Source organism: Nerophis ophidion, linkage group LG14, assembly GCF_033978795.1.
Source record: "Nerophis ophidion isolate RoL-2023_Sa linkage group LG14, RoL_Noph_v1.0, whole genome shotgun sequence".
NCBI classification, from domain to species: Eukaryota; Metazoa; Chordata; class Actinopteri; order Syngnathiformes; family Syngnathidae; genus Nerophis; species Nerophis ophidion.
Window position 1 is genome coordinate 48,561,926 of NC_084624.1, and position 27,509 is coordinate 48,589,434.

General features: G+C 40.0%; 1 protein-coding gene across 2 annotated transcripts in view; it reads left to right on the forward strand.

Moving 5' to 3' along the window:
• epha4b (eph receptor A4b) overlaps positions 1-27,509 on the forward strand; it is a 269,329-nt gene that overhangs the window by 203,100 nt on the left and 38,720 nt on the right. For both annotated transcript variants that reach the window (XM_061920912.1, XM_061920913.1), the window contains exons 11-13: positions 19,607-19,674; positions 22,533-22,658; positions 22,724-22,909. In XM_061920912.1, coding sequence (XP_061776896.1) covers positions 19,607-19,674; positions 22,533-22,658; positions 22,724-22,909 — 380 coding nt within the window. The remainder of the gene's footprint in view (positions 1-19,606; positions 19,675-22,532; positions 22,659-22,723; positions 22,910-27,509) is intronic.

Sequence of the window (27,509 nt, forward strand, 5' to 3'; positions counted from 1 at the left end):
GTTCTCACTGGGGACCCTGGGGTAAAGAGTTCATATGGTTCATGGGGACCAATCATGTTGCATAATTCACACAAATGAGTTTGTGACTTCTGAGGACCATTTGAAAAAAAAAAAAAAAAGTTTAGAAGTCTTGCACTCAAACTAAGCTGTAAACATGTTTTATGGGCCAAAGCTTAAAACTCACTTGGGCAACTTCAGAATGGATCTGACCATCATTTCAAAAGGTTTCCCTTTTGGGGACCTGTTTTTTGTCCCCATACCGTCAGAGGTCTCCTAAAAGTGACTGTGTAAACAGAGCCATGTCCACATTAAGTCACCATTGCCAGAACACACACACACACACTTGTCAGTTCACATCAGAGTTGGTGGCGTACACCAAGTCGTTAAAAGTAGCCTTTGGACCACACATGATGTCGACTAATCATCCCTCACAGAACTAATCATTTTTCATTGGAGTAATCATCTCTCACAGAACTGACCATGTCTGACTGGACTAATCATCTCTCACTGGACTAATCCTCTCTTACAGGACTAATCATCTCTCACAGGACTAATCATCTCTCACAGAACTAATCATGTCTCACTGGACTAATCATCTCTCACTGGACTAATCATTTCTCACAGGACTAATCATTTCTAATTGGAGTAGTCATCTCTTACAGGACTAATCATCCCTCACAGAACTAATCATTTTTCATTGGAGTAATCATCTCTCACAGAACTGATCATGTCTGACTGGACTAATCATCTCTCACTGGACTAATCATCTCTCACTGTAATAATCATCTCTCACAGGACTAATAATTTCTAATTGGAGTAATCATCTCTCACAGAACGGATCATGTCTCACTGGACTAATCATCTCTCACAGGATTAATCATGTCTCACAGGACTAATCATTTCTAATTGGAGTAATCATCTCTCACTGGACTAATCATCTCTCACTGGACTAATCATCTCTCACAGGACTAATCATTTCTAATTGGAGTAATCATCTCTCACAGGACTAATCATCTCTCACAGAACTAATCATGTGTCACTGGACTAATCATCTCCCACTGGACTAATCATCTCTCACTGGACTAATCATCTTTGACTGGATTAATCATCTCTCACTGGATTAATCATCTCTCAGTGGACTAATCATCTCTCTTGGATGGTAGTATAATGTTGTTGTATAATGTAGCTTCCCAGAAGAGTTAGTGTCGCAAGAGGTTCTGGGTATTTGTTGTGTTTATGTTGTGTTATGGTGCGGGTGTCATCCCGTAATGTGTTTGTCATTCTTGTTTGGTGTGGCTTCACAGTGTGGCGCATATTTGTAACAGTGTTAAAGTTGTTTTTACGGCAACCCTCAGTGTGACCTGTATGGCTGTTGACCAAGTATGCATTGCATTCACTTGTGTGTGTGTGTAAAAGCCGCATATATTGTGTGACTGGTCCAACACACTGTTTGTATGGAGGAAAAGCAGACGTGACGACAGGTCGTAGAGGACGCTAAAGGCAGTGCCTTTAAGCCACGCCCCCAATACTGTTGTACAGGTGGAAATCGGGAGAAATTCGGGAGAATGGTTGCCGTGGGAGATTTTCGGGAGGGCCACTGAAATTCGTGAGTCGACCGGGGAAATGGGGAGGGTTGGCAAGTATGCGTATTTGATAGCCATGGAGTTGAACTTGATAATACTAACGCAGACACTCGTAAAATTGCACCGTTTTGTAAACCGCAGGGTTCAAAGCATAGGAAAAAAGTAGTGGTTTGGAATAAATACATAATTTCCATGCTCCTGTCTGCAGAGATCACTTTGTAAAAATGTTCGTTTGAACATTTGATTTGTTTGAGAAACTTTCTGTCAATAAATTAGCTGCAGTGTACAAAGTGTGTCAGGCTTTGATAAAAGGATTTGGACTCAGATGCAGATTTGGGACTTTAGACAGGCTTTTATTTTGACAATTTCCTTTTACCTCCCGAGTCAAGAAAAAACATCTATAATCACAAAATAAACTAAGCGGCGAAAAGGTTCCAGAAAAAGAAGGAACAACCGAAAATCACTCCGAACGGAGGAAAACACAAAAGTAAAGAGGAACTATAAACAGTATTTAACAAAAAGCGCTCCAACATTAGGACCAAAACAACATCTATGAAAAATTCTACACTAACTAATCTAATAAAGTATTTAACAAAAATAGTCACTCAAAAAGTTGAGGAATGAATGAAAAACTTAACTGAAACTTACCACTGCGGCTGAATAACTAAATAACCAAAATCACTCTGCTGAGGAGGAAAAAAGGAAAACTCCAAATATTCCTAAAGGGGTTCAGGATCAAGGGACATAAGCACAAGACAAGGCAAGGCATGGACAAAGACATGGACGCTAGAGAGCACCAATAAACCAGACAATCTGGCACAGAACAAAGGAAGGAGTGAGCTTATAAACACATGAAGGTAATAGGGAACAGCTGGAAACAATCAGAGAACAGGGATGACGTCAGACTGATGACACAAAAGGAAGGGCAAGTGACCTGAAACCAGAGGAGAGTTCCTTTTCAAATTAAAACCATCCATCCATCCATCCATCTTCTTCCGCTTATCCAAGGTCGGGTCGCAGGGGCAGCAGCCTAAGCAGGGAAACCCAGACTTCCCTCTCCCCAGCCACTTCGTCTAGCTCTTCCCGGGGGATCCCGAGGCGTTCCCAGGCCAGCCGGGAGACATAGTCTTCCCAACGTGTCCTGGGTCTTCCCCGTGGTCTCCTACCGGTTGGACGTGCCCTAAACACCTCCCTAGGGAGGCGTTCGGGTGGCATCCTGACCAGATGCCTGAACCACCTCATCTGGCTCCTCTCGATGTGGAGGAGCAGCGGCTTTACTTTGAGTTCCTCCCGGATGGCAGAGCTTCTCACCCTATCTCTAAGGGAGAGACCTGGAAACTCATTTGGGCCGCTTGTACCCGTGATCTTATCCTTTCGGTCATGACCCAAAGCTCATGACCATAGGTGAGGATGGGAACGTAGATCGACCGGTAAATTGAGAGCTTTGCCTTCCGGCTCAGCTCCTTCTTCATCACAACGGATCGGTACAACGTCCGCATTACTGAAGACGCCGCACCGATCCGCCTGTCGATCTCACGATCCACTCTTCCCTCACTCGTGAACAAGACTCCTAGGTACTTGAACTCCTCCACTTGGGGCAGGGTCTCCTCCCCAACCCGGAGACGGCACTCCACCCTTTTCCGGGCGAGAACCATGGACTCATTTTGGTCACTTCACACTCGGCTGCAAACCGATCCAGCGAGAGCTGAAGATCCCGGTCAGATGAAGCCATCAGGATCACATCATCTGCAAAAAGCAGAGACCTAATCCTGCGGTCACCAAACCGGAACCCCTCAACGCCTTGACTGCGCCTAGAAATTCTGTCCACAAAAGTTATGAACAGAATCGGTGACAAAGGACTATCCTATCATTAATCTTATTTGTTTTTTGTTTTTTTTTTGTCGTGTACTCGATAAAACCAAAGTGAGTACGTGTATCCATTCTGTGTGACATCAGGCCAGAAAGACGTTATAATGTTTGCAGTCCAAGGTGAAAAGCTCCTTTGGATCACAAACCCGATGTAGTAAAAGTCGCTTTGAAGTCAATCTTTGTGCGGGTAAGCTCTTTTTTTGTTTCCTACCTCCACTGCATCTGTTGTGCAGCCTGGGGTCGTTCTTAAAAACTTTAATGGCACAAAAGACAGAGAAAAGAGGAAGTCAGTGCGGGATGAAAAGATGTTTATGAGAGAAGTAGTTGTTTGTATGTCATGAAAGAAGCAGGGAGGCGAAGGCTCAATAAATAAGTTATTGTTCAGAAGAACAAATAATCCCAATATTACATACTGTCGATACAGGTGCCAAATGTCTACTTTTGAAACGGTGCCTGGGCTCAGTCTCTGCAAGCGATACTTAACAAACAAAAACAATGTAGTTGAACAGAACAGCAATATAAATACCGTACTTCAATAATATAAATACAATTCAGTGTTTCTCCCAGAATATTTGTTTGGTGGCAAGTGGCAATGGACTACAGACTGTGGTGAAGTAGGCCTGCTTTGTCGCCTGAAAAGGCCTACAATATTTGGTTGTGTTTTCCGAATGGCAATATACGATATTATCTTGATATTTTTTCCGTAAAGTAAAAACAAAACACAAAACAGTCCTAGTTACCTGAGATACTACGTATTTCAATATTTTGACTTACTAAATATTGACTTACTCAGACAAAATGACTAAGTCAAATGAATGACTTACTGTAAATAAATGTTGGCAATAAAAGTTTGAAAAAGAGTTAAAAGTTGGGCCCCATGCTGACATGTGCTCAACTCATCTTGCTTAATTTATTACAGCATTTGGGAAGCCTTTAGTCGATTTTTATTACGTAAATGTTATATTTGTATCAACATGTGATAGCAGGGACCCTGCCATTCAAAACTAGGCTGCTATATTACAAATTATTAATGTAACTATAGCTGGAAAAATAACACAATAGCAATAGGAGAGACTATTGATCCCTGAACACTTTTGCGCTCATGTAGGCTTTATGATGCACTTACATTATTATATACACGATCAGAGACAGCTTCGGGAAACTCTTCTTTTAACAGAATGTCCTTTTTTGCTGCTTCAACACAGACAAAGGTAAAGTGAAATAACTTGGTTGTTAACTGTAGGTCAATAATGCTTGTCTTTCTCTCACACACACATCGCAAAATGAGCTAATGTTACGCTAAAAGCTAATTGCCGCAAATGTTGGTGACATTTTTTATGGGGTTTTCGGCAAGTGACGGGGGTGAGGGGGGTGGGTGGGTGGCACTTGCCGCAGTTAAATCCGAGCCCTGTACGAGTGTGCTGTGAAATAACAATCGACTGATTTGAATGTTTTGCTTGGATGCCAGCGCTTTCAATTAAGCAGAACTAAAGTGGAGGGGGGAGGGGCTTTGGTTCGTTGCCGCAGGTGGCGAACAATTCCACCCGGGCTTTATGCAAATGAGCAGATGTCGCAACAGCAATGAGCAAACATGCCATAAAGTGAATGTAGAATCCATTCAGACGCATTCATTTGTCCTTTTATGAGCCTGAGCTCATCAAGTAAGTGCCACCATGACTGTATTTGCATGTGTAAACACACACTTGCCTTGATGACGCCGTGCTTCCTCCCGCCCGCGACCTCCCCGCGTCTTCCCGTATGTCCGCCCCAGCCCGGCGCCGTAATGAGAGGCGGCTAATTGAAATGTTTCCAAACGGGGCGCTAATGAAACAGCGACAGATTTATTAGTCGTAGCTCTTCTGCTAATCATTTCCCCGTCTTCATAATTAGTGAATCTGTTTACGCGGTGGTCAGACGGCGTTGAGGCGCCAAGAAGGCGGAGACTTTATGTCACAGCTTTCATTTTATTATTGGACACGGCATCAAGTCAGCTCATTTCTTGCTCATGCAGGTGATGCATCCACACGGTTTTGGCCATGAAGGAACAAAATAGTAATAGTGGTGTACAGTCATGTGTGTCTTAGAGGTGTGGTGTGCAGTAATGTTAGAGGTGTGGTGTGTGTTAGTGTAAGAGGTGTGGTGTGTGTTAGAGGTGTGGTGTACAGTCATGTGTGTCTTAGAGGTGTGGTGTGCAGTAATGTTAGAGGTGTGGTGTGCAGTCATGTGTCTTAGAGGTGTGGTGTGCAGTAATGTTAGAGGTGTGGTGTGCAGTAGTGTAAGAGGAGTGGTGTGTGTTAGAGGTGTGGTGTACAGTCATGTGTGTCTTAGAGGTGTGGTGTGCAGTAATGTAAGAGGTGTGGTGTGTGTTAGAGGTGTGGTGTGCAGTAATGTTAGAGGTGTGGTGTGTGTTAGAGGTGTGGTGTACAGTCATGTGTGTCAGAGGTGTGGTGTGCAGTCGTATGTGTGTTAGAGATGTGGTGTGTCTTAGAGGTGTGGTGTGTGTTAGTGGTGTGTGTTAGAGGTGTGGTGTGCAGTAATGTTAGAGGTGTGGTGTGTGTTAGAGGTGTGGTGTACAGTCGTGTGTCAGAGGTGTGGTGTGCAGTCGTATGTGTGTTAGAGATGTGGTGTGTCTTAGAGGTGTGGTGTGTGTTAGTGGTGTGTGTTAGAGGTGTGGTGTACAGTGGTGTGTGTTAGAGGTGTGGTGTACGGTGGTGTGTGTTAGAGGTGTGGTGTACAGTCATGTGTGTAAGAGGTGTGGTGTACAGTGGTGTGTGTTAGAGGTGTGGTGTGTGTTAGTGGTGTGTGTTAGAGGTGTGGTGTGTGTTAGTGGTGTGTGTCAGAGGTGTGGTGTACAGTCATATGTGTTAGAGGTGTGGTGTGTCTTAGAGGTGTGGTGTGCAGTAATGTAAGAGGTGTGGTGCGTGTTAGAGGTGTGGTGTACAGTCATGTGTGTCAGAGGTGTGGTGTACAGTCATGTGTATAAGAGGTGTGGTGTGTGTAAGAGGTGTGGTGTACAGTCGTGTGTGTCAGAGGTGTGGTGTACAGTCATATGTGTAAGAGGTGTGGTGTGTGTGTCAGAGGTGTGGTGTACAGTCATGTGTGTTAGAGGTGTGGTGTACAGTCATATGTGTAAGAGGTGTGGTGTGTGTAAGAGGTGTGATGTGTGTTAGAGGTGTGGTGTGTGTAAGGGGTGTGGTGTACAGTCGTGTAAGAGGTGTACAGTCGTGTAAGAGGTGTGGTGTACAGTCGTGTAAGAGGTGTGATGTGTGTAAGAGGTGTGGTGTACAGTCGTGTGTATAAGAGGTGTGGTGTGTGTTAGAGGTGTGGTGTGTATAAGAGGTGTGGTGTGTGTTAGAGGTGTGGTGTACAGTCATGTGTGTTAGAGGTGTGGTGTACAGTGGTGCGTGTTAGAGGTGTGTGTGTAAGAGGTGTGGTGTGTGTTAGAGGTGTGGTGTACAGTCGTGTGTAAGAGGTGTGGTGTGTGTTAGAGGTGTGGTGTACAGTCATGTGTGTTAGTGGTGTGGTGTGTGTTAGAGGTGTGGTGTGTGTAAGAGGTGTGGTGTGTGTTAGAGGTGTGGTGTGTGTTAGAGGTGTGGTGTGTGTTAGAGGTGTGGTGTGTGTAAGAGGTGTGGTGTGTGTAAGAGGTGTGGTGTGTGTAAGAGGTGTGGTGTGCAGTAATGTTAGAGGTGTGGTGTACAGTCATGTGTAAGAGGTGTGGTGTGTGTTAGAGGTGTGGTGTGTGTTAGAAGTGTGGTGTACAGTCATGTGTGTTAGTGGTGTGGTGTGTGTTAGAGGTGTGGTGTGTGTAAGAGGTGTGGTGTGTGTTAGAGGTGTGGTGTGTGTTAGAGGTGTGGTGTGTATAAGAGGTGTGGTGTGTGTAAGAGGTGTGGTGTGTGTTAGAGGTGTGGTGTGTGTTAGAGGTGTGGTGTGTGTTAGAGGTGTGGTGTACAGTCATGTGTGTTAGTGGTGGGGTGTGTGTTAGAGGTGTGGTGTGTGTAAGAGGTGTGGTGTGTGTTAGAGGTGTGGTGTGTGTTAGAGGTGTGGTGTGTATAAGAGGTGTGGTGTGTGTAAGAGGTGTGGTGTGTGTTAGAGGTGTGGTGTGTGTTAGAGGTGTGGTGTGTGTTAGAGGTGTGGTGTACAGTCATGTGTGTTAGTGGTGTGGTGTGTGTTAGAGGTGTGGTGTGTGTAAGAGGTGTGGTGTGTGTTAGAGGTGTGGTGTGTGTTAGAGGTGTGGTGTGTATAAGAGGTGTGGTGTGTGTAAGAGGTGTGGTGTGTGTTAGAGGTGTGGTGTGCAGTAATGTTAGAGGTGTGGTGTGCAGTAATGTTAGATGTGTGGTGTACAGTCGTGTGTGTTAGAGGTGTGGTGTACAGTCGTGTGTGTTAGCGGTGTGACAATAGAGTGTTGAGAGAGGAAGTGGAAGAGGAGAGAAGCTAGAAGGTGTTGACACTCTGCTTCCTGGCTGGAGGTCACATCAATTTCTCCTCCCAGCGCCCAGCCAGCATTGTGCCGCTCCTCCTATAAAACATGGTCAGTGGTAGAAGAGAAAGCAGGCGGGTGGTGAACAAGACTTTATTAGCCTGCAGGTGTGTCAGGTCAAGGTCAGTCCAAGGTTATCCACACGCACTTTGTCTACCTAAAATGTCATCTTCAATCTGTCACCTGATGTCTTTTGTCTTTTCCAAACATGATCTTCCTGTGGTGTGTCATGGATGCTCTGTCACCGACTATTGCATCATACCCTCATGGCTACTAACTACCCTGCTGCACTGTTGTGTGGACATTCTGGTAGCTAAATATATATTTACATACTTTTTATTACTTTTATAAGTAAAGGGGACCACAAAAAATGTCTTTATTGTAACAACAAATGTTTGTGTTGATGAAACCTACAACACTTTTAGTAGTAAGTAAACAAACAAAGACTCCTAATTAGTCTGCACTAACATATTGTCTCATTTATACACCTATTATTTTATACACATTTTGAGGGACAAACTGTAAAAAAATATTATTAATTTAACTGTTCATTTACTGTTAATATCTGCTTATTTTCAGTTTTAACATGTTCTATCTACACTTCTGTTCAAATGTAATAATCACTTATTCTTCTCTTCTTTGATACCACACATTAGTTTTGGATGATACCACACATTTAGGTATCGATGCGATACCAAGTAGTTACAGGATCATACAATAAAATACGATACCCAATAAAGCAATAATAATATGGTTAAAAATATACTGATATAAAGGGTAGGTGTCGACCTGTTTTCTGTTTTAACATGTTCTGTCTACACTTCTGTTCAAATGTAATAATCACTTATTCTTCTCTTCTTGGATACCACACATTAGTTTTGGATGATACCACACATTTAGGTATCGATGCGATACCAAGTAGTTACAGGATCATACAATAAAATACGATACCCAATAAAGCAATAATAATATGGTTAAAAATATACTGATATAAAGGGTAGGTGTCGACCTGTTTTCTGTTTTAACATGTTCTATCTACACTTCTGTTCAAATGTAATAATCACTTATTCTTCTCTTCTTGGATACCACACATTAGTTTTGGATGATACCACACATTTAGGTATCGATGTGATACCAAGTAGTTACAGGATCATACATTGGTCATATTCAAAGTCCTCATGTGTCCAGGGACGTATTTACTGACTTTATAAACATAATATGAATTTTAAGAAAGAATAAAATAAATATCGATGTAATCATAGTAGTATTGACTAAATACGCTCCTGTACTTGGTATCATCTCCGTGGATGTCAGGTGTAGATCCTTCTTTCTCTCTCTCTCTCTCTCTCTCTCTCTCTCTCTCTCTCTCTCTCTCTCTCTCTTCCTTCTTTACCCATCCCCCTCACCTTCTTTCTCTCTCCCCCCTTCTCTCTCTCTCTCTCTCTCTCTCTCTCTCAGTTTCTCCTTCTTTACCCATCCCACTCACCTTCTTTCTCTGTCTCTCTCCCCCCTTCTCTCTCTCTCTCTCTCTCTCTCTTTCTCCTTCTTTACCCATCCCACTCACCTTCTTTCTCTCTCTCTCTCTCTCTCTCTCTTTCCTTCTTTACCCATCCCACTCATCTTCTTTCTCTCTCTCTCTCCCCCCCCTCTCTCTCTTTCCTTCTTTACCCATCCCACTCACCTTCTTTCTCTCTCTCTCTCTCTGTCCCTCTCTCTCTCTCTCTCTTTCCTTCTTTACCCATCCCACTCACCTTCTCTCTCCCTCTCTCTCTCCTTCTTTACCCATCACACTCACTCTCTCTCTCTCTCTCTCTTTTTCTTATTCTTTCCTTCACACTAACCCATTCTCTCTCTCTACTTCTTTTCTTCTCACTCACCCACTCTCCCTCTCCCTCTCTCTCCTTCTTTCCTTCTCACTCACCCACTCTCTCTCTTTCCTTCTTTACCCATCCCACTCACCTTCTTTCTTTTCTCTCTCTCTCTCTTTCCTTCTTTACCCATCCCACGCACCTTCTTTCTCTCTCTCTCTCTCTCTTTCCTTCTTTACCCATCCCACTCACCTTCTTTCTATCTCTCTCTCTCCGTCTCTCTCTTTTCTTCGTTACCCATCCCACTCACCTTCTCTCTCTCTCTCTCTCTCTCTCTCTCATCCCTCTCTCTCTCTCTCTCTCTCTCTCACTCTCTCTCTCCTTCTTTACCCATCTCACTCACTCACTCACTCACTCACTCACTCACTCTCTCTCTCTTTCTCTTATTCTTTCCTTCACACTAACCCATTCTCTCTCTCTCTCTACTTCTTTTCTTCTCACTCACCCACTCTCCCTCTCTCTCCTCCTTTCCTTCTCACCTACCCACCCTCTCTCTCTCTCTCTCTCTCTCTCTCTCTCTCTCTCTCTCCTTCTTTCCTTCTCACTCCCTTAGTCCAGGTTTCCTATCAACAAAAACCAGGCTAGCCCCAGAGGAGGTGAGTGGATGAATGGATGAATGATTGGGGGCTGAAAGCTCCCATATCGGACTTACTGGACAAAGGCGTGTTTTCAGCAAAGAAGAGAATGGGGAAGTGAAATAAAGCCCTGTGAGAGATGAAGGAGTGAATGGCAATATTATATGGAGGCACTTCTGTGTGGGAAGCTGCCTAACAGAATGATGGACGGCTCTCAGGTGACAGAGGGCTGTATTAAAAAGTAAATTGATATGCAAATGTGGCGTGCAGGACCGGGAGAGTCTGTTGGCACTGGACTGGAACGCAGGGCTGGGCAAGGATGGCAATGCGGAAGTCCATCAGTGTGTGTGTGTGTGTGTGTGTGTGTGTGTGTGTGTGTGTGTGTGTGTGTGTGTGTGGTAGTAGTATAATACTGCGGTACAAATGAATCATAAACAGTACTATACTATTTTTAAAAAGTACTGCTTCCCCATTTTATTTATTTATTTGACATTGCTGGTTTTAGGAGCAGAGGAGCATGTTGGGCAGCGCACACACACTGAGTACTTACAAGCAGACACAGTGTGCAGACAGAAGAGGGAGAACGGATGCATGTTGGTGTAAAAAGTCAAGATAAAGGTGAAGTTATAACACTGAAACACCCTCAGGAAGAGCTGCTTTAACACATCCATCCTTAGCTACTTTTAAATCACTAATCCCGGCCTCCATGGCGACAAAGTATGTTTCTTCCAGGTAGCATTATCACTGGAGGACGAGGAATAGCTAAACATGCTTCACTACACACTGTAGGAGGATACAATAGCTCACCTGTGTCACAATGTAAACAAACGCCATGGGTGGATCTACACCTGACATCCACTGTAATGATACCAAGTACAAAAGCGTATTTAGTCGATACTACTATGATTACATAGCATTTTTTTTATCGTCAAAAAATCAGTTTTTTCCTTTTTTCAAAATTCATATTGTGGTGTCTGTTGATCATGTTTTTGCTTGACCTTTTGGACTCTTTAAGTTCCTGTTTTTTCCCTCCCTGTTTTGTCACCATGATGACCAACCAGTTCACCTGTCCTCGCGACTCACGCACCCGATTCGTTGGAACTCATGCACCTGCTTTCAATCACCACATGGCTATTTAAGCCTGTCCTTTTCTGTTGGTCGTCCTGGCATCATTGTGATCTTTTCTTGCTGTGCGCTGACTTTCTTCATGCCTTGCCATAGTTTCGTGTTTCATGCCATGCCAAGTAAGTTTGGTTTGTGATTATCATATTTTAACCGAAATGTAGATAAAACATGTTAAAACAGAAAACAGGTCGACACCTACCCTTTACATCAGTATATTTTTAACCATGTTGTTATTGCTTTATTAGGTATCATATTTTATTGTATGATCCTGTAACTACTTGGTATCAGATCGATACCTAAATGTGTGGTATCATCCAAAACTAATGTGTGGTATCAAAGAAGAGAAGAATAAGCGATTATTACATTTGAACAGAAGTGTAGGAAGAAAATAAGCAGATATTAACAATAAATGAACAAGTAGATTAATATTATTTTTTTACAGTTTGTCCCTCATAATGTGTATAAAATAATAGGTGTATAAATGAGACAATATGTTAGTGCAGACTAATTAGGAGTCTTTGTTTGTTTACTTACTACTAAAAGACAAGTTGTCTAGTATGTTCAACATTTTATTGTTTATCCCTATATTTATATAGCGCTTTTCTCTAGTGACTCAAAGCGCTTTACATAGTGAAACCCAATATCTAAGTTACATTTAAAGCAGTGTGGGTGGCACTGGGAGCAGGTGGGTAAAGTGTCTTGCCCAAGGACACAACAGCAGTGACTAGGATGACGGAAGCGGGAATCGAACCTGCAACCCTCAAGTTGCTGGCACGGCCACTCTACCAACCGAGCTATGCCGCCCCAGCATATTGAAGGACTAAATGACAATAATAAACATTGTTTTAATGTACACTAACATTTTTTTTTGGTCAAATAATGACATTTTTTATTTAGAAAAGTATGGAAGTACACGTTGGTGCCGGTCCCAAAACAGCATGCAGTGCCCGCATAAAAAAGGTTTCCCTCCTGTGACTGCAGGCCGTGGGCAGAAAAAGTCCTCCATTGGGACCGCAGACGTCCTGATGCTAAAAGTTAAGCCTGGCACACTAAATGTCAGCCTTGCATAATAAATACCTGTGGAGTGCAACTCCCTGCCTGGCATTTGCCTCGGCCGTTGTGCAAACCTAACTAAGCTGGACAGGTGCCGCTTGCATAACGTTGTCCCGCGGTCTGAGCCGAGTGGCGTGACTGGCATGGCGTGTGCCGCCCCGCCTTCCTTTAGGCCACTGTCACAAACCAGCCCCGAACAAAACACAGACGAGCAGGAATAAAGATTCAAACTGACATTATTTACATTTGGAGGTCAGCTAAACCTGGCCGTGGATGTGATGCAGGTGTGTGTGTGGAGTCGACACAAAGGCTTTCCTGACAAAGACTAGCACGCTAATATTTGCATAAAACAGATAAAAAACCCTATTACACACAGGAAGTAAGCCACACCCACCACATTTTGGAATAAATAAATATGTTTACATATCTAAGCTGCAGATGTACAGTATACTGGTACGAAAGATTTTTGTAAATGCTTATGTGTTTCCAAACATTGCCTGTAACAAGGCAGTAAAACAGGGGATCAAACAAAACAGAATTCATGGTCATGGACCCAAAATCTGCAGGAGCTAGCTCTCCAATCAGCTAAACAAAATTAATAACTCTACGGTGAAATTCTGGCAATTTTATTGAGGAATTTTTGTAACAAGGCAGTAAAACGGCTGATCAAACAAAACAGAAGTCATGGTCATGGACCCAAAAGCTGCAGGAGCTAGCTCTCCAATCAGCTAAACAAACTTAATAACTCTACGGTGAAATTCTGGCAATTTTATTGAGGAATTTTTGTAACAAGGCAGTAAAACGGCTGATCAAACAAAACAGAAGTCATGGTCATGGACCCAAAAGCTGCAGGAGCGAGCTCTCCGATCAGCTAAACAGACTTATTAACTCTCTGGTGACATGTTGGCCATTTTATTGAGGAATTTGTCCAACTGTAACAAGGCAGTAAAACACCTGATAATTGCTCCCACAGTTGATTTTTTCCCACCAAGCTGCTTTCCTATTGTAGATTCACTCTTCCCAGTCTGGTGCAGGTCTACAATTCTTTTCCTGGTGTCCTTCGACAGCTCTTTGGTCTTGGCCATAGCTATTCTTCATCCTCCAGTTATAATAATACTTGTAAGAAACGTACTTATTTGTCACCATGGAGACCAGGATTAGTGACATAGAAGTGTGTTAAAGCAGCTCTTCCTGAGGGTGTTTCAGTGTTATAACTTCACCTTTATCCTGACTTTTTACACCAAAATGCGTCCGTTCTCCCTTTTCTGTCTACACACTGTTGTGTCTGCTTGTAAGTACTCTGTGTGTGTGCGCTGCCGAACATGCTCCTCTGCTTGAAAAACCAGCAATATAATTAGAAATTGCTTCTTTTTTTGTAATGTGCACACATTAATCCACTATAAAGATGGGATTTGACCAAAAAAAACATCCAAACTGGACTTCAGACCCTGACAGCTGGTCTAAATGCTAAAAGTGTTCGTCTCCTTGTGTTATCTTGCAGGGTTGTGGTGAGCAGCAACACACACTGCAGGCCATGTTCACTTGTTCAGCACAACATTACACAAAACAGCTTTTTTTTGGTCTTTTATGGCCTGAAATGTTTGTGCTAAATCTTTAAAAAAGCATTGAGCCTCACATGTTTATGGCTGATGGGGACTATTAAACTGCTGTTTGCAGCTAATGCTCAACACAGTGGAAGAACGCACTTACACACACACATTCACACACACACACACTACACACACACACACACACACACACACACACACACACTTGTATTTCTTACCTTCTTGGGACCTCCGAAAAATGCCTCCCCTCCCCAGATGTATAAAGATGTGTATTTACAACATTAGTAATATAAACATACAATGCAAATATAAAAAAGCTCTTTGAGTTGGAATTTCAGAGGAAAAAGGTCACAATTCCACAAGAAAAGTCGTCATTTTGCTCAACGCAAGTCAAAATTTTACAAGAAAAACTGAAAATGTGTGCAATATTATGTTAATAGTTGAAATTTTACTCAATAACAGTCTCAATTTTACAATTAAAACCTTAACATTTTGCACATACAATATAAATAATTTGAAAAAGGTTGTTGTGAAAAATGAGTTGTAATTTCACAAGAAAAAGGTCACAATTTCAAAAGAAAAAGTTAGAATTTTGGCAGTGTTATGATAAAAGTCGTCATTTTACTCAATGAAAGTCAAAATTTTACAAGAAAATGTTAACATTTGTGCAATATTATGATGAAAGTTGGAATTTTACTCACTAACAGTCGCAATTTTACAAGAAAAAGTTCAAAATGTTGGTGATTTTACTCGACAAAAGTTACAATTTTATAAGAAAACTTTGAAATGTAGGCAATTTTATAATACTAATCGGAATTTTACTTGGCAAAAAGTTATAATTTAACTCCAAAAATGTCACTGTTTTACAAGGACAGCAAAAAAATTGGCAATCTTTTCATAAAAGTCAGAATTTTTTTATGACAAATGTCACCATTTTGCATTACAAATTGTAGTTTTACTTCAAAAAGTAATAATTTAATGAGAAAATATTGAAATAATACAGAAGCAGAAAGAATATGAGAAATGTTTCCCAATTTTATAAGAAAAACTGAATATGTGTGCAATATTATGATAATAGTTGGAATTTTACTCGAAAAGTTAGAATATTGGCAGTGTTTAAATAAGTCGTCACTTTACTCAATGAAAGTCAACATTTTACAAGAAAAAGTTAACATTTGTGCAATATTATGATAATAGTTGGAATTTTATTCAATTACAGTCGCAATTTTACAAGAAAAGCTTAACGTTTTACAAATATAATATAAATAATATTAAAAAAGCTTGTGAAAAATGAGTTGTAATTTCACAAGAAAAAGTTAGAATTTTGGCAGTGTTATAATAAAAGTCTTCTTTTTACTCAACGCAAGTCAATATTTTACAAGAACAACAGAACATGTGTGCATTATGATGAAAGTTGGAATTTTACTCACTAACAGTCGCAATTTTACAAGAAAAAGCTTAAAATGTTAGCGATTTTACTCGATAAAAGTCACCATTTTATAAGAAAACTTTGAAATGTAGGCAATTTTATTATACTAATCGGATTTTTACTTGGCAAAATGGTGACAAAAGTCATCATTTAACTCCAAAAATGTCACTGTTTTACCAGGACAACAAAAAAATTGGCAATATTTCGATAAAAGTCAGAATTTTACATGAAAAATGAGTTGTCATTTTACAAGAAAGGGTTAGAATTTTGGCAGTGTTATAATAAAAGTCTTCTTTTTACTCAACGCAAGTCAACATTTCACAAGAAAAACTGAACATGTGTGCAATATTGGAATTTTACTCACTAACAGTCGCAATTTTACAAGAAAAAGCTTAAAATGTTGGTGATTTTACTCGATAAAAGTCACAATTTTATAAGAAAACTTTAAAATGTAGGCAATTTTATTATACCAATCGGAATTTTACTTGGCAAAAGGATGACAAATGTCATCATTTTACATAAAAAATCTCACTGTTTTACAAGGATAACAGAAAAATTGGCAATCTTTTCATAAAAGTCAGAATTTTGTATGACAAATGTCACCATTTTGCATTACAAATTGTAGTTTTAGATCAAAAAGTAATAATTTCATGAGAAAATATTGAAATAATACAGAAGCAAAAAGAATATGAGAAATTTTTCCCAATTTTATAGGAAAAACTGAATATGTGTGCAATATTACGATAATAGTTGAAATTTTACTCGCAAAATTAAAATTTTGGCAGTGTTAAAATAGAAGTAGTCATTTTACTCAATGAAAGTAAACATTTTACAAGAAAAAGTTAACATTTGTGCAATATTATAAAAAAGTTGGAATTTTATTCAATTACAGTCGCAATTTTACAAGAAAAGCTTAACGTTTTGCAAATATAATATAAATAATATTAAAAAAGTAATCATTTAACTCCAAAAATGTCACTGTTTTACAAGGACAACAAAAAAATTGGCAACATTTCGATGAAAGTCAGAATTTTAAATGACAAATGAGTTGTCATTTCACAAGAAAAAGTTAGAATTTTGGCATTGTTATAATAAAAGTCTTCTTTTTACTCAACGCAAGTCAACATTTCACGAGAAAAACTGAACATGTGTGCAATATTGGAATTTTTCTCACTAACAGTGGCAATTTTACAAGAAAAAACTCAAAATGTTGGCGATTTTTCACAATTTTATAAGAAAACTTTAAAATGTGGGCAATTTTATTATACTAATCGGAATTTTACTTGGCAAAATGAGGACAATTGTCATCATTTCACTTCAAAAATGTCACTGTTTTACAAGGACAACAAAAAAATTGGCAATCTTTTCATAAAAGTCAGAATTTTATATGACCAACGTCGCCATTTTGCATCACAAACTAATAGTTTTGCATCAAAAAGTAATCATTTTACGAGAAAATATTGCAATCAGATAGAAACAGAAAGAGTATGAGAAATTGTTCCCGATTTTATCAGAAAAAAAGCCAACATATTGTGAGAAAAAGACTGCTTTTAGTTCATTTTTTTGTTTGTAAATGTTTTTTAACATTTTTTATTTACTTCGTTATTACAGTGTGTCTTTATATACATATATATTTTTTTATTTATGTATTAATTGATTTTTTCCAAAGCTGGCACATTTCAATGTCTTACACACACTTGTTATTTCATATGTTGATCAGAAGGGGAGCACTTTTAAAAGCGACACACAGTCAATGTGAAAAATCCCTCCTTTTTGGGACCACCCTCATTTTGATGGATATCACCACAAATGAGACATTGTCGATTAGATGCAATGTTATTGGGACCATCATTTATGTCATCACCTCTTCACACCTCCTCATGTGGAAGATACTTTTCCCTCTATGACTCAAGAAGGCTACTAATACAACACACACACACACACACACACACACACACACACACACACACACACACACGCACACACACACCCCTGCAAGGTCGGCCTAACACAATAAGTTAAACACTTCCAACAGACTCAGTGATCAATTGATCAATAATTTGGTGTTAGAGCACAGACCCACGCTGCGGGGTGTGTGTGTGTGTGTGTGTGTGTGTGTGTGTGTGTGTGTGTGTGTGTGTGTGTGTGTGTGTGTGTGTGTGTGTGTGTGTGTGTGTGTGTGTGAGAGAGATCCCTTAGTAAATGTGGAGGCGATCATGTCCAGAGGGGCCCCAGAGAGTGAATGTGTTGGATGTGAGGGGGGGGGGCAAGTGACACAGAGTCACTAAGTCCATAGTTGTCACCATGGGGGGTGCAAAGGTACATTGGACTATTACTAGTACTAGTACACATGTTGGACCAATGGTATATTACACTATTTCTAGTACACATGTTGGACCAATGGTATATTTCACTATTTCTAGTACATATGTTGTGCCAAAGGTACATGGAACTACTACTAGTACTAGTACAAGTACAAATGTTGGACCCATGGTATATTAGACTATTACTAATACACATGTTGTACCAAATGCAAATTGGACTATTACTAGTACTAGTACACATGTTGGACCAATGGTACATTGGAATATTACTAGTACTAGTACACATGTTGGACCCATGGTATATTAGACTATTACTAGTACTAGTACACATGTTGGAGCAAAGGTACATTGGAATATTACTAGTACTAGTACACATGTTGGACCAATGGTACATTGGAATATTACTAGTACAAGTACACATGTTGGACCCATGGTATATTAGACTATTACTAATACACATGTTGTACCAAAGGTACATTGGACTACTACTAGTACTAGCACACATGTTGGACCAATGGTACATTGGACTATTACTAGTACTAGTATACATGTTGGACCAATTGTACATTGGACTATTACTAGTACTAGTACCCATGTTGGACCCATGGTATATTAGACTATTACTAATACACATGTTGTACCAAATGTACATTGGACTATTACTAGTACTAGTACAAGTACAGATATTGGACCAATGGTACATTGGGCTAGTACTAGTACACATGTTGGACCCATGGTATATTAGACTATTACTAGTACTAGTACACATGTTGGACCAATGGTACATTGGAATATTACTAGTACAGTACACATGTTGGACCCATGGTATATTAGACTATTACTAGTACTAGTACACATGTTGGAGCAAAGGTACATTGGAATATTACTAGTACTAGTACACATGTTGGACCAATGGTACATTGGAATATTACTAGTACTAGTACACATGTTGGAGCAAAGGTACATTGGAATATTACTAGTACTAGTACACATGTTGGACCCATGGTATATTAGACTATTACTAATACACATGTTGTACCAAAGGTACATTGGACTATTACTAGTGCTAGTACAAGTACAGATGTTGGACCAATGGTACATTGGACTAGTACTAGTACTAGTACAGATATTGGACCAATGGTACATTGGACTAGTACACATGTTGGATCCATGGTATATTAGACTATTACTAATACACATGTTGTACCAAAGGTACATTGGACTATTACTAGTGCTAGTACAAGTACACATGTTGGACCCATGGTATATTAGACTATTACTAGTACTAGTACACATGTTGGACCAATGGTACATTGGAATATTACTAGTACTAGTACACATGTTGGACCAATGGTATATTACACTATTTCTAGTACACATGTTGGACCAAAGGTACATTGGATAATGACTAGTACTAGTAGTAGTACACACGTTGGATCAATGGTACATTGGAATATTATTAGAACTAGTACACATGTTGGACCAATGGCACATTGGAAAATGACTATTACTAGTACTACTACACATGTTGTTCCAATGGTATATTAGATATTTGGGCCGAGGGATATTTCAAGTGTACTTTGGCTAAAGTCTGAATATACATGGAGATAGTGAGTGCACTGATGTCCAGTAGTGGTGTAGAAAGTGTGTAGTGATTGTGCCCAGCAGGACTCTAGAAAGTGTGTAGTGATTGTGCCCAGCAGGACTCTAACGGGGCTAGGTGTGTGTCCTCCAGGCACTGTGGCTACATCAAAGCCAAGCAGGATCCCGATGAAGAGAAGATGCAGTTCCAACATGGCCGAGGTAATCACACACCAAAGTCTTAATGGTCTTAATAGTCCTTTCAATGCATGCTCGCTTTCATTTGCTTTGATGAAAAACTCCTTTTGGCCTGTTAGCTGTGGAATTGCCTCACATTAACCCTGACGCCACCGCGCTGCATCTAATTCAAACAAATTGGCTGAACTTTTAGTTAAAAGTATGTTTTTGTTGCATAACTCAACCGAATGTTGTCACATCTGTGTTGGAATAAACTGTTTGTTGTACAAATTGTAGGACAGCGCTCCTTTGGTAGTCCTGTTAAAACGCTGAGTCGTCATACTTCCTTACACACACACACACACACACACTTAGACTCAATCCACACACTGTACACTTAAAGATATTATGTTTCAATGTATTTTCTTTAGGTGAGAAGCCTGCATAAAACCCTGTTTGGGTTTCTTTTCCCACCTGCACTTAGTCCTTAGTACTCATTTCTAGTCTCTGTGTACTTTAACCAGAGGTGGGTCGAGTAGCCAGAAATTGTACTCAAGTAAGAGTACTTTTACTTTAGAGATGTATTACTCAAGTAAAAGTAAGGAGTAGTCACCCAAATATTTACTTGAGTAAAAGTAAAAAAGTATGTTGTGAAAAAACTACTCAAGTACTGAGTAACTGATGAGTAACCTGTTTGTTTAATGATGACGGCAACAAGTAATGCACAAAAACATAAAAATAGCAATGAACAAATTCAGAGCCAGGAATATCTCTTAAGCAACTAAAACAATAATATATATTAAATAATATATATTTGGTTTTACACTGTATTGGAAAACATTTTTGAAAATGAATTTTACCTTTGCAAGCTCATGATACTATTGGCTAAGTTTTATATTCATAAATGTAAGTTTCTCAATACCCGACCTGTTTTTTGTGCCTTTGAAAAAGATTTAGAACTCTACATTAAAACACTCTACCTCTAACAAGCAAAAAGCTGTGAAAACGATGATGCTGTGTCCCAAATTTAAATTATTGACTGAGATTGAGTGAGCCCATGGCTTTGCACTTTGTTTCTTTTATATATTTATTTTTTTACATTCTATTTTAGTTACTTTGAATTTACAACCCCCTGGCGCGGTTTTGTACGCTTTTCATACTGTTTTGTGCTGTTTGTACTTACTTTGATTATTATTTTCAACTGTTTGTAAATGTTGAAATTTATAAATAAAGGTTTATTAAAAAAAAGTATGCAGTTAATCATGTGACCCCCTGGCTCTGTTTGATTGGTGAAACGGAGTCAAACGTCACTAGAGACTGCATTTGATTGGTGAAATGGAGTCAAACGTCACCAGTGACTGCATTTGATTGGTGAAACGGAGTCAAACTTCACCAGTGACTGCATTTGATTGGTGAAACGGAGTCAAACGTCACCAGTGACTGCATTTGATTGGTGAAACGTAGTCAAGCGTCACCAGTGACTGCATTTGATTGGTGAAATGGAGTCAAACGTCACCAGTGGCTGCATTTGATTGGTGAAACAGAGTCAAACGTCACTAGAAACTGCATTTGATTGGTGAAACAGTGTCAAACGTCACCAGTGACTGCATTTATTGGTGAAACAGAGTCATACGTCACCAGTGACTGCATTTGATTGGTGAAACAGAGTCAAAGTCACCAGAGACTGCATTTGATTGGTGAAACGGAGTCAAACGTCACCAGTGACTGCATTTGATTGGTGAAACGGAGTCAAACGTCACCAGTGAATGCATCTTATTGGTGAAACAGAGTCAAACGTCACTAGAAACTGCATTTGATTGGTGAAACTTAGTCAAACTTCACTGGTGACTGCATTTGATTGGTGAAACGGAGTCAAACGTCACCAGTGAATGCATTTTATTGGTAAAACAGAGTCAAATGTCACTAGAAACTGTATTTGATTGGTGAAACAGAGTCAAACGTCACCAGTGACTGCATTTGATTGGTGAAACGGAGTCAAACGTCACCAGTGACTGCATTTGATTGGTGAAACAGAGTCAAACGTCACCAGAGACTGCATTTGATTGGTGAAACGGAGTCAAACGTCACCAGTGAATTCATTTTATTGGTGAAACAGAGTCAAACGTCACTAGAAACTGCATTTGATTGGTGAAACTTAGTCAAACTTCACTGGTGACTGCATTTGATTGGTGAAACGGAGTCAAACGTCACCAGTGAATGCATTTTATTGGTGAAACAGAGTCAAATGTCACTAGAAACTGCATTTGATTGGTGAAACTGAGTCAAACTTCACTGGTGACTGCATTTGATTGGTGAAACGGAGTCAAACGTCACCAGTGACTGCATTTGATTGGTGAAACGCAGAAATGTGGTAAATCCTACTTTGAAGATCTGTCTGACAAACCAAAACAAACAAAGCGTGCATTAACAGATCGATAAAAATCAGTAGCGAGTAGCGAGCTGAATGTAGATAAATGGAGAAGAGTAAAAGTAGTGTTTCTTCTCTATAAATATACTCAAGTAAAAGGAAAAGTATGTTGCAAAAAAACTACTCTTAGAAGTACAATTGATCCCAAAAGTTACTCAAGTAGATGTAACGGACTAAATGTAGTGTGTTACTACCCACCTCTGGTTTTAACACAGTTACCTTTTGTACTGTTTTTATTGTGCGGATAAATAAGCGTCCTTTATAGAGCAGTAGCTACAGGATGTCCCTAATGATGTCATCATTTCAACAACACCCGAGCCAAGTTATTCCACCACGGACGCTCTTTCTGCAGAAATGGCAAACACACGACTTTTATGAACGCCCATAAAGCCGGCGCCCTCATTTCCATGGAACATTTATGACATTTGGGAGCAGAGGTGACGTTTTTTAATGTTTTTTCCCCTTGTTTCCACAGTCAAGCTCCCGGGCAGCAGGACCTACATCCACCCTCACACCTACGAGGACCCCAGCCAGGCCGTCAGGGACTTCGCCAAAGAGATCGACGCCACCAATATTCGCATCGAGAGAGTTATCGGCGCCGGTGTGTGAACATCTCCCCGGGTCTTTTCAGAGGGAGAGTCTTTTTCAAGTCAACCTTGTGTGCAGGGGAGTTTGGGGAGGTGTGCAGCGGGCGACTCCGCGTGCAAGGCAAGCGCGAGATCTACGTGGCCATCAAGAGTCTGAAGGCGGGATACTCCGACAAGCAGAGGCGGGACTTCCTGTCCGAGGCTTCCATCATGGGGCAGTTTGACCACCCCAACATCATCAGGCTGGAGGGCGTGGTCACCAAATGTGAGTCAGGCCTTAACGTGCCCCTTTTTAGGTGTGTGCCGAGCTACCACACACACACACACACGCACACACACACAGCTGACCCTGGGTCTGATGAAAGCTCTGTTGCCATGGTAACGCTGTCATCACGCATGCTCAAACAGCCACTTGTTTACCACACATGATTGTGTTACAGCGCGTGTGTGTGTGTGTGTGTGTGTGTGTGTGTGTGTGTGTGTGTGTGTAGGTGAGAGGCCTGGTTTAACAAGATAGCTGATTGGTTATCTCTGGCCCTGGCTCTCATAAACTCTCTCTCTCTCTCTCTCTCTCTCTCTCTCTCTCTCTCTCTCTCTCTCTCTCTCTCTCTCTCTCTTCCCATCTCTCTGCTTGTCTGCTGTGACCATCTCTGGCCGTGTTCATCTTATCTTCTCATTTATCGCCGCCTCTTGTTCGCCGCATCTCTCGTTCCCTACCTTTTTTTTTTTTAATACCAGCTGGCCGTGTTGCGGTGAAAAGAAGGTGTTGTCGTCGTGTTTCTCCCGCCAGACGTGCTTAATCGCCATGCAAGTGTAAAAGGAAGTTATCGGCAATAATTGGATTTTAATGATTTAAGCTATCAATCAATACCATGATTAATATAAAAAAATATATAGCAAAGGGGTAGAAAAAAAATGTTTCAATTTCTGGACTACAGAGTGCACCGGAATATAAGCCACGCCCGCAAAATTGTAGCAATATCAGTCGCAGCAAGTCACAGGTATAAACATTGTGAAATAAATATTGTATAAATGCTTATTTACGTACCACAATTGTCTCCAAACATTGTTTGTAACAAGGCAGTAAAACGGCTGATCGAACAAAACGGAAGTCAACGTACCGCGCCAATCGGCTAAACAGATTTATCAAACTGAATGCAATTGTAAGGTAATAGCAAATGTAAAAGGAAGTTAGCGGCAATAGTTGTATTGGGAGTTAACTACTTTATGATTGAAGCTATCTATCAAAACCAATACAAAAATATATATATATAATGTACCGTATGTTATTGACATAAGAGCGCACCAGAATATAAGCCACACCCACTACATTTTTGAAATATCAGCTGGGCTGCACCACAGGTGTATACATTGTGAAATGAGTTATTTACACAGAAATATTGGATACAGGTACATGTTTATTTACATACCTAAATGTTTACAAACAGAGTTTGTAACAAGGCAGTAAAACGGCTGATCGAACAAAACGGCAGTCATCGTAGCGCTCCAATCAGCTAAACAGACGTTGACGTCTTGGTGAATTTACAGAGGAGTTTGTCAAACTGAAACAATGCAAACAGAATGCAATTGTAAGCTAAATGCAAGTGTAAAAGGAAGTTAGCGCACTATAAGTCAAAGTTTTTTGCGATTTATACTCAGGAGCGACTTCTGTGTGAAATTATTAACACGTTACCGTAAAATATCAAATAATATTATTTAGCTCATTCACGTAAGAGACTAGACGTCTAAGATTTCATGGGATTTATGGATTAGGAGTGAGAGATAGTTTGGTAAAGGTATAGCATGTTCTATATGTTCTAGTTATTTGAATGACTCTTACCATAATATGTTAGCTTAACATAGCAGTTGCTTATTCATGCCTCATATAACCTACACTTATTCAGCCTGTTCTTCACTATTCTTTATTTAGTTTAAATTGCCTTTCAAATGTCTATTCTTGGTGTTGGCTTTTATCAAATAAATTTCCGCAAAAAATGCGACTTATACTCCAGTGCGACTTATATATGTTTTTTTCCTTCTTTATTATGCATTTTCGGCAGGTGCGACTTATACTCCGGAGCGACTTATACTCCGAAAATTACCGTATATGTTTTAAGCTTTCTATCAAAACTAAGGATACACCGAAATGAAAATTTGTGAAAGAAGCCGAAGCCGAATAAAATTTAAACGCTTGGCCGAAGGCCGAATACCGAATAATGAATGCAGTTTTTCACAATTTTTTAAATATTGCATAAATAGCCTAGAATAAACATTTAGACATGTTTTTCAAATAAAGTAATTTTTTATTGAATATTGACATTTTCTTAATATTCCAGTAGTCTTTGCCTTTCAAAAAAAGCTCAATTTTTCATTTATATTAGGCCTTCAAACAAAACATGCATTCCCAAAAAAAATAAAGTGCATTAAAGTGGATAAACCCACAACAAATGAATTATTGTCCTTTTGGCAAAAGTCTGCTTAGCTACAGTAGATATGCTAATAATGTAAACAGAAGGCTTAAGTAAATCTCAATAAGTGTGTGCTTGTAACCTCATACACTTATACAGGTAGCCTACACAACAGGCTAATAATGTAAACAGAAGGCTCAAGTAAATCTCAATAAGTGTGTGCATGTAACCTCATACACTTATACAGGTAGCCTACACAACAGGCTAATAATGTAAACAGAGGCCCCACTAAATCTCAATAAGTGTGTGCTTGTAACCTCATACACTTATACAGGTAGCCTACACAACAGGCTAATAATGTAAACAGAAGGCTCAAGTAAATCTCAATAAGTGTGTGCTTGTAACCTCATACACTTATACAGGTAGCCTACACAACAGGCTAATAATGTAAACAGAGGCCCCACTAAATCTCAATAAGTGTGTGCTTGTAACCTCATACACTTATACAGGTAGCCTACACAACAGGCTAATAATGTAAACAGAAGGCTCAAGTAAATCTCAATAAGTGTGTGCTTGTAACCTCATACACTTATACAGGTAGCCTACACAACAGGCTAATAATGTAAACAGAAGGCTCAAGTAAATCTCAATAAGTGTTTGCATGTAACCTCATACACTTATACAGGTAGCCTACACAACAGGCTAATAATGTAAACAGAGGCCCCACTAAATCTCAATAAGTGTGTGCTTGTAACCTCATACACTTATACAGGTAGCCTACACAACAGGCTAATAATGTAAACAGAAGGCTCAAGTAAATCTCAATAAGTGTGTGCTTGTAACCTCATACACTTATACAGGTAGCCTACACAACAGGCTAATAATGTAAACAGAAGGCTCAAGTAAATCTCAATAAGTGTTTGCATGTAACCTCATACACTTATACAGGTAGCCTACACAACAGGCTAATAATGTAAACAGAGGCCCCACTAAATCTCAATAAGTGTGTGCTTGTAACCTCATACACTTATACAGGTAGCCTACACAACAGGCTAATAATGTAAACAGAGGCCCCACTAAATCTCAATAAGTGTGTGCTTGTAACCTCATACACTTATACAGGTAGCCTACACAACAGGCTAATAATGTAAACAGAGGCCCCACTAAATCTCAATAAGTGTGTGCTTGTAACCTCATACACTTATATAGGTAGCCTACACAACAGGCTAATAATGTCAACAGAGGCCCCACTAAATCTCAATAAGTGTGTGCATGTAACCTCATACACTTATATAGGTAGCCTACACAACAGGCTAATAATGTAAACAGAGGCCCCACTAAATCTCAATAAGTGTGTGCTTGTAACCTCATACACTTATACAGGTACACAACATATCCCAACGTCACTGCATGTTCGTTGATTGCGTCATCGCGTCCAAAACTTGCGTCACACGCAACTATTTGGCCTTGTTTTTAACTCATTCCACCGAAGGCTGAATGTGGCTTTTTTTGCCATATTTTGTTACCGATTAATCGGTGCATCCCTAATCAAAAGTGATATCTTGCCACATGTGCCAGCTTTTTTTGAAAACATTTTGCAAGCATCAAGTTCCAAATGAGCTAATATTTGCAAAAAATAACAAAATTTCTCAGTGTGGACATGAAGTATCTTGTCTTTGCAGTCTATTCAATTGAATATAAGTCGAAACGGGTTTGTAAATCATTGTATTCTCTTTTTATTTACCATTTTAACAACGTGACAACTTCACTGCTTTACGGTTGTTATATGTTATTATTTATTATTAATTTTCTTCAGTACAGCCATGTGCACTTGTATGTAAATTATCATCAAAGTCCTTTCTTTTGCGGTATATTTGATTAGTATGTATTTTGGCAATCAACCTGACCTAAGCCTTAATACTAAGCCTTGCTTATACGTCATTAGACTGGGTGTAAGCTGTTAAACTGTAATAAGATCAGATATAATGACATTAAAATCAAGAGTACGATGACTAATTCCGGGTTAATATTCCCGTGGCCCCTGCAGGTCAACAAGGTTAAGAACCCGTGGCGTGGATGTAACCAGGCTGGGGTGTTGCCACATTACCAGGCTTGTGTTCTATTAGCTACTGTACACCAACATGCTGGCTCTGTGCCATTACAGCACCCACATGGGACCACACAAGTCCAAATTAGTTTCCCCGAGAGGCCCTCCGCCTGCCAAATAACAAGCTTTTATGGCGTAGCAGGAAATGGGAACACGGCATGTTCCTCTTCAAACGCCATTACGGACAAACACGGCGTGCAAACGTTGGTATGTTTCATGTACAGCCCGACTTGAAAAGAGCTGACTTGAAAAGATTCTTCAGAGAGCAACGGGCGTAAAGTGCGGCACTTTTTTACTTCCCAACACGCTTGCTGATGCAAATGACTTGAAGCCTCTGGTTTTCTTCGCTG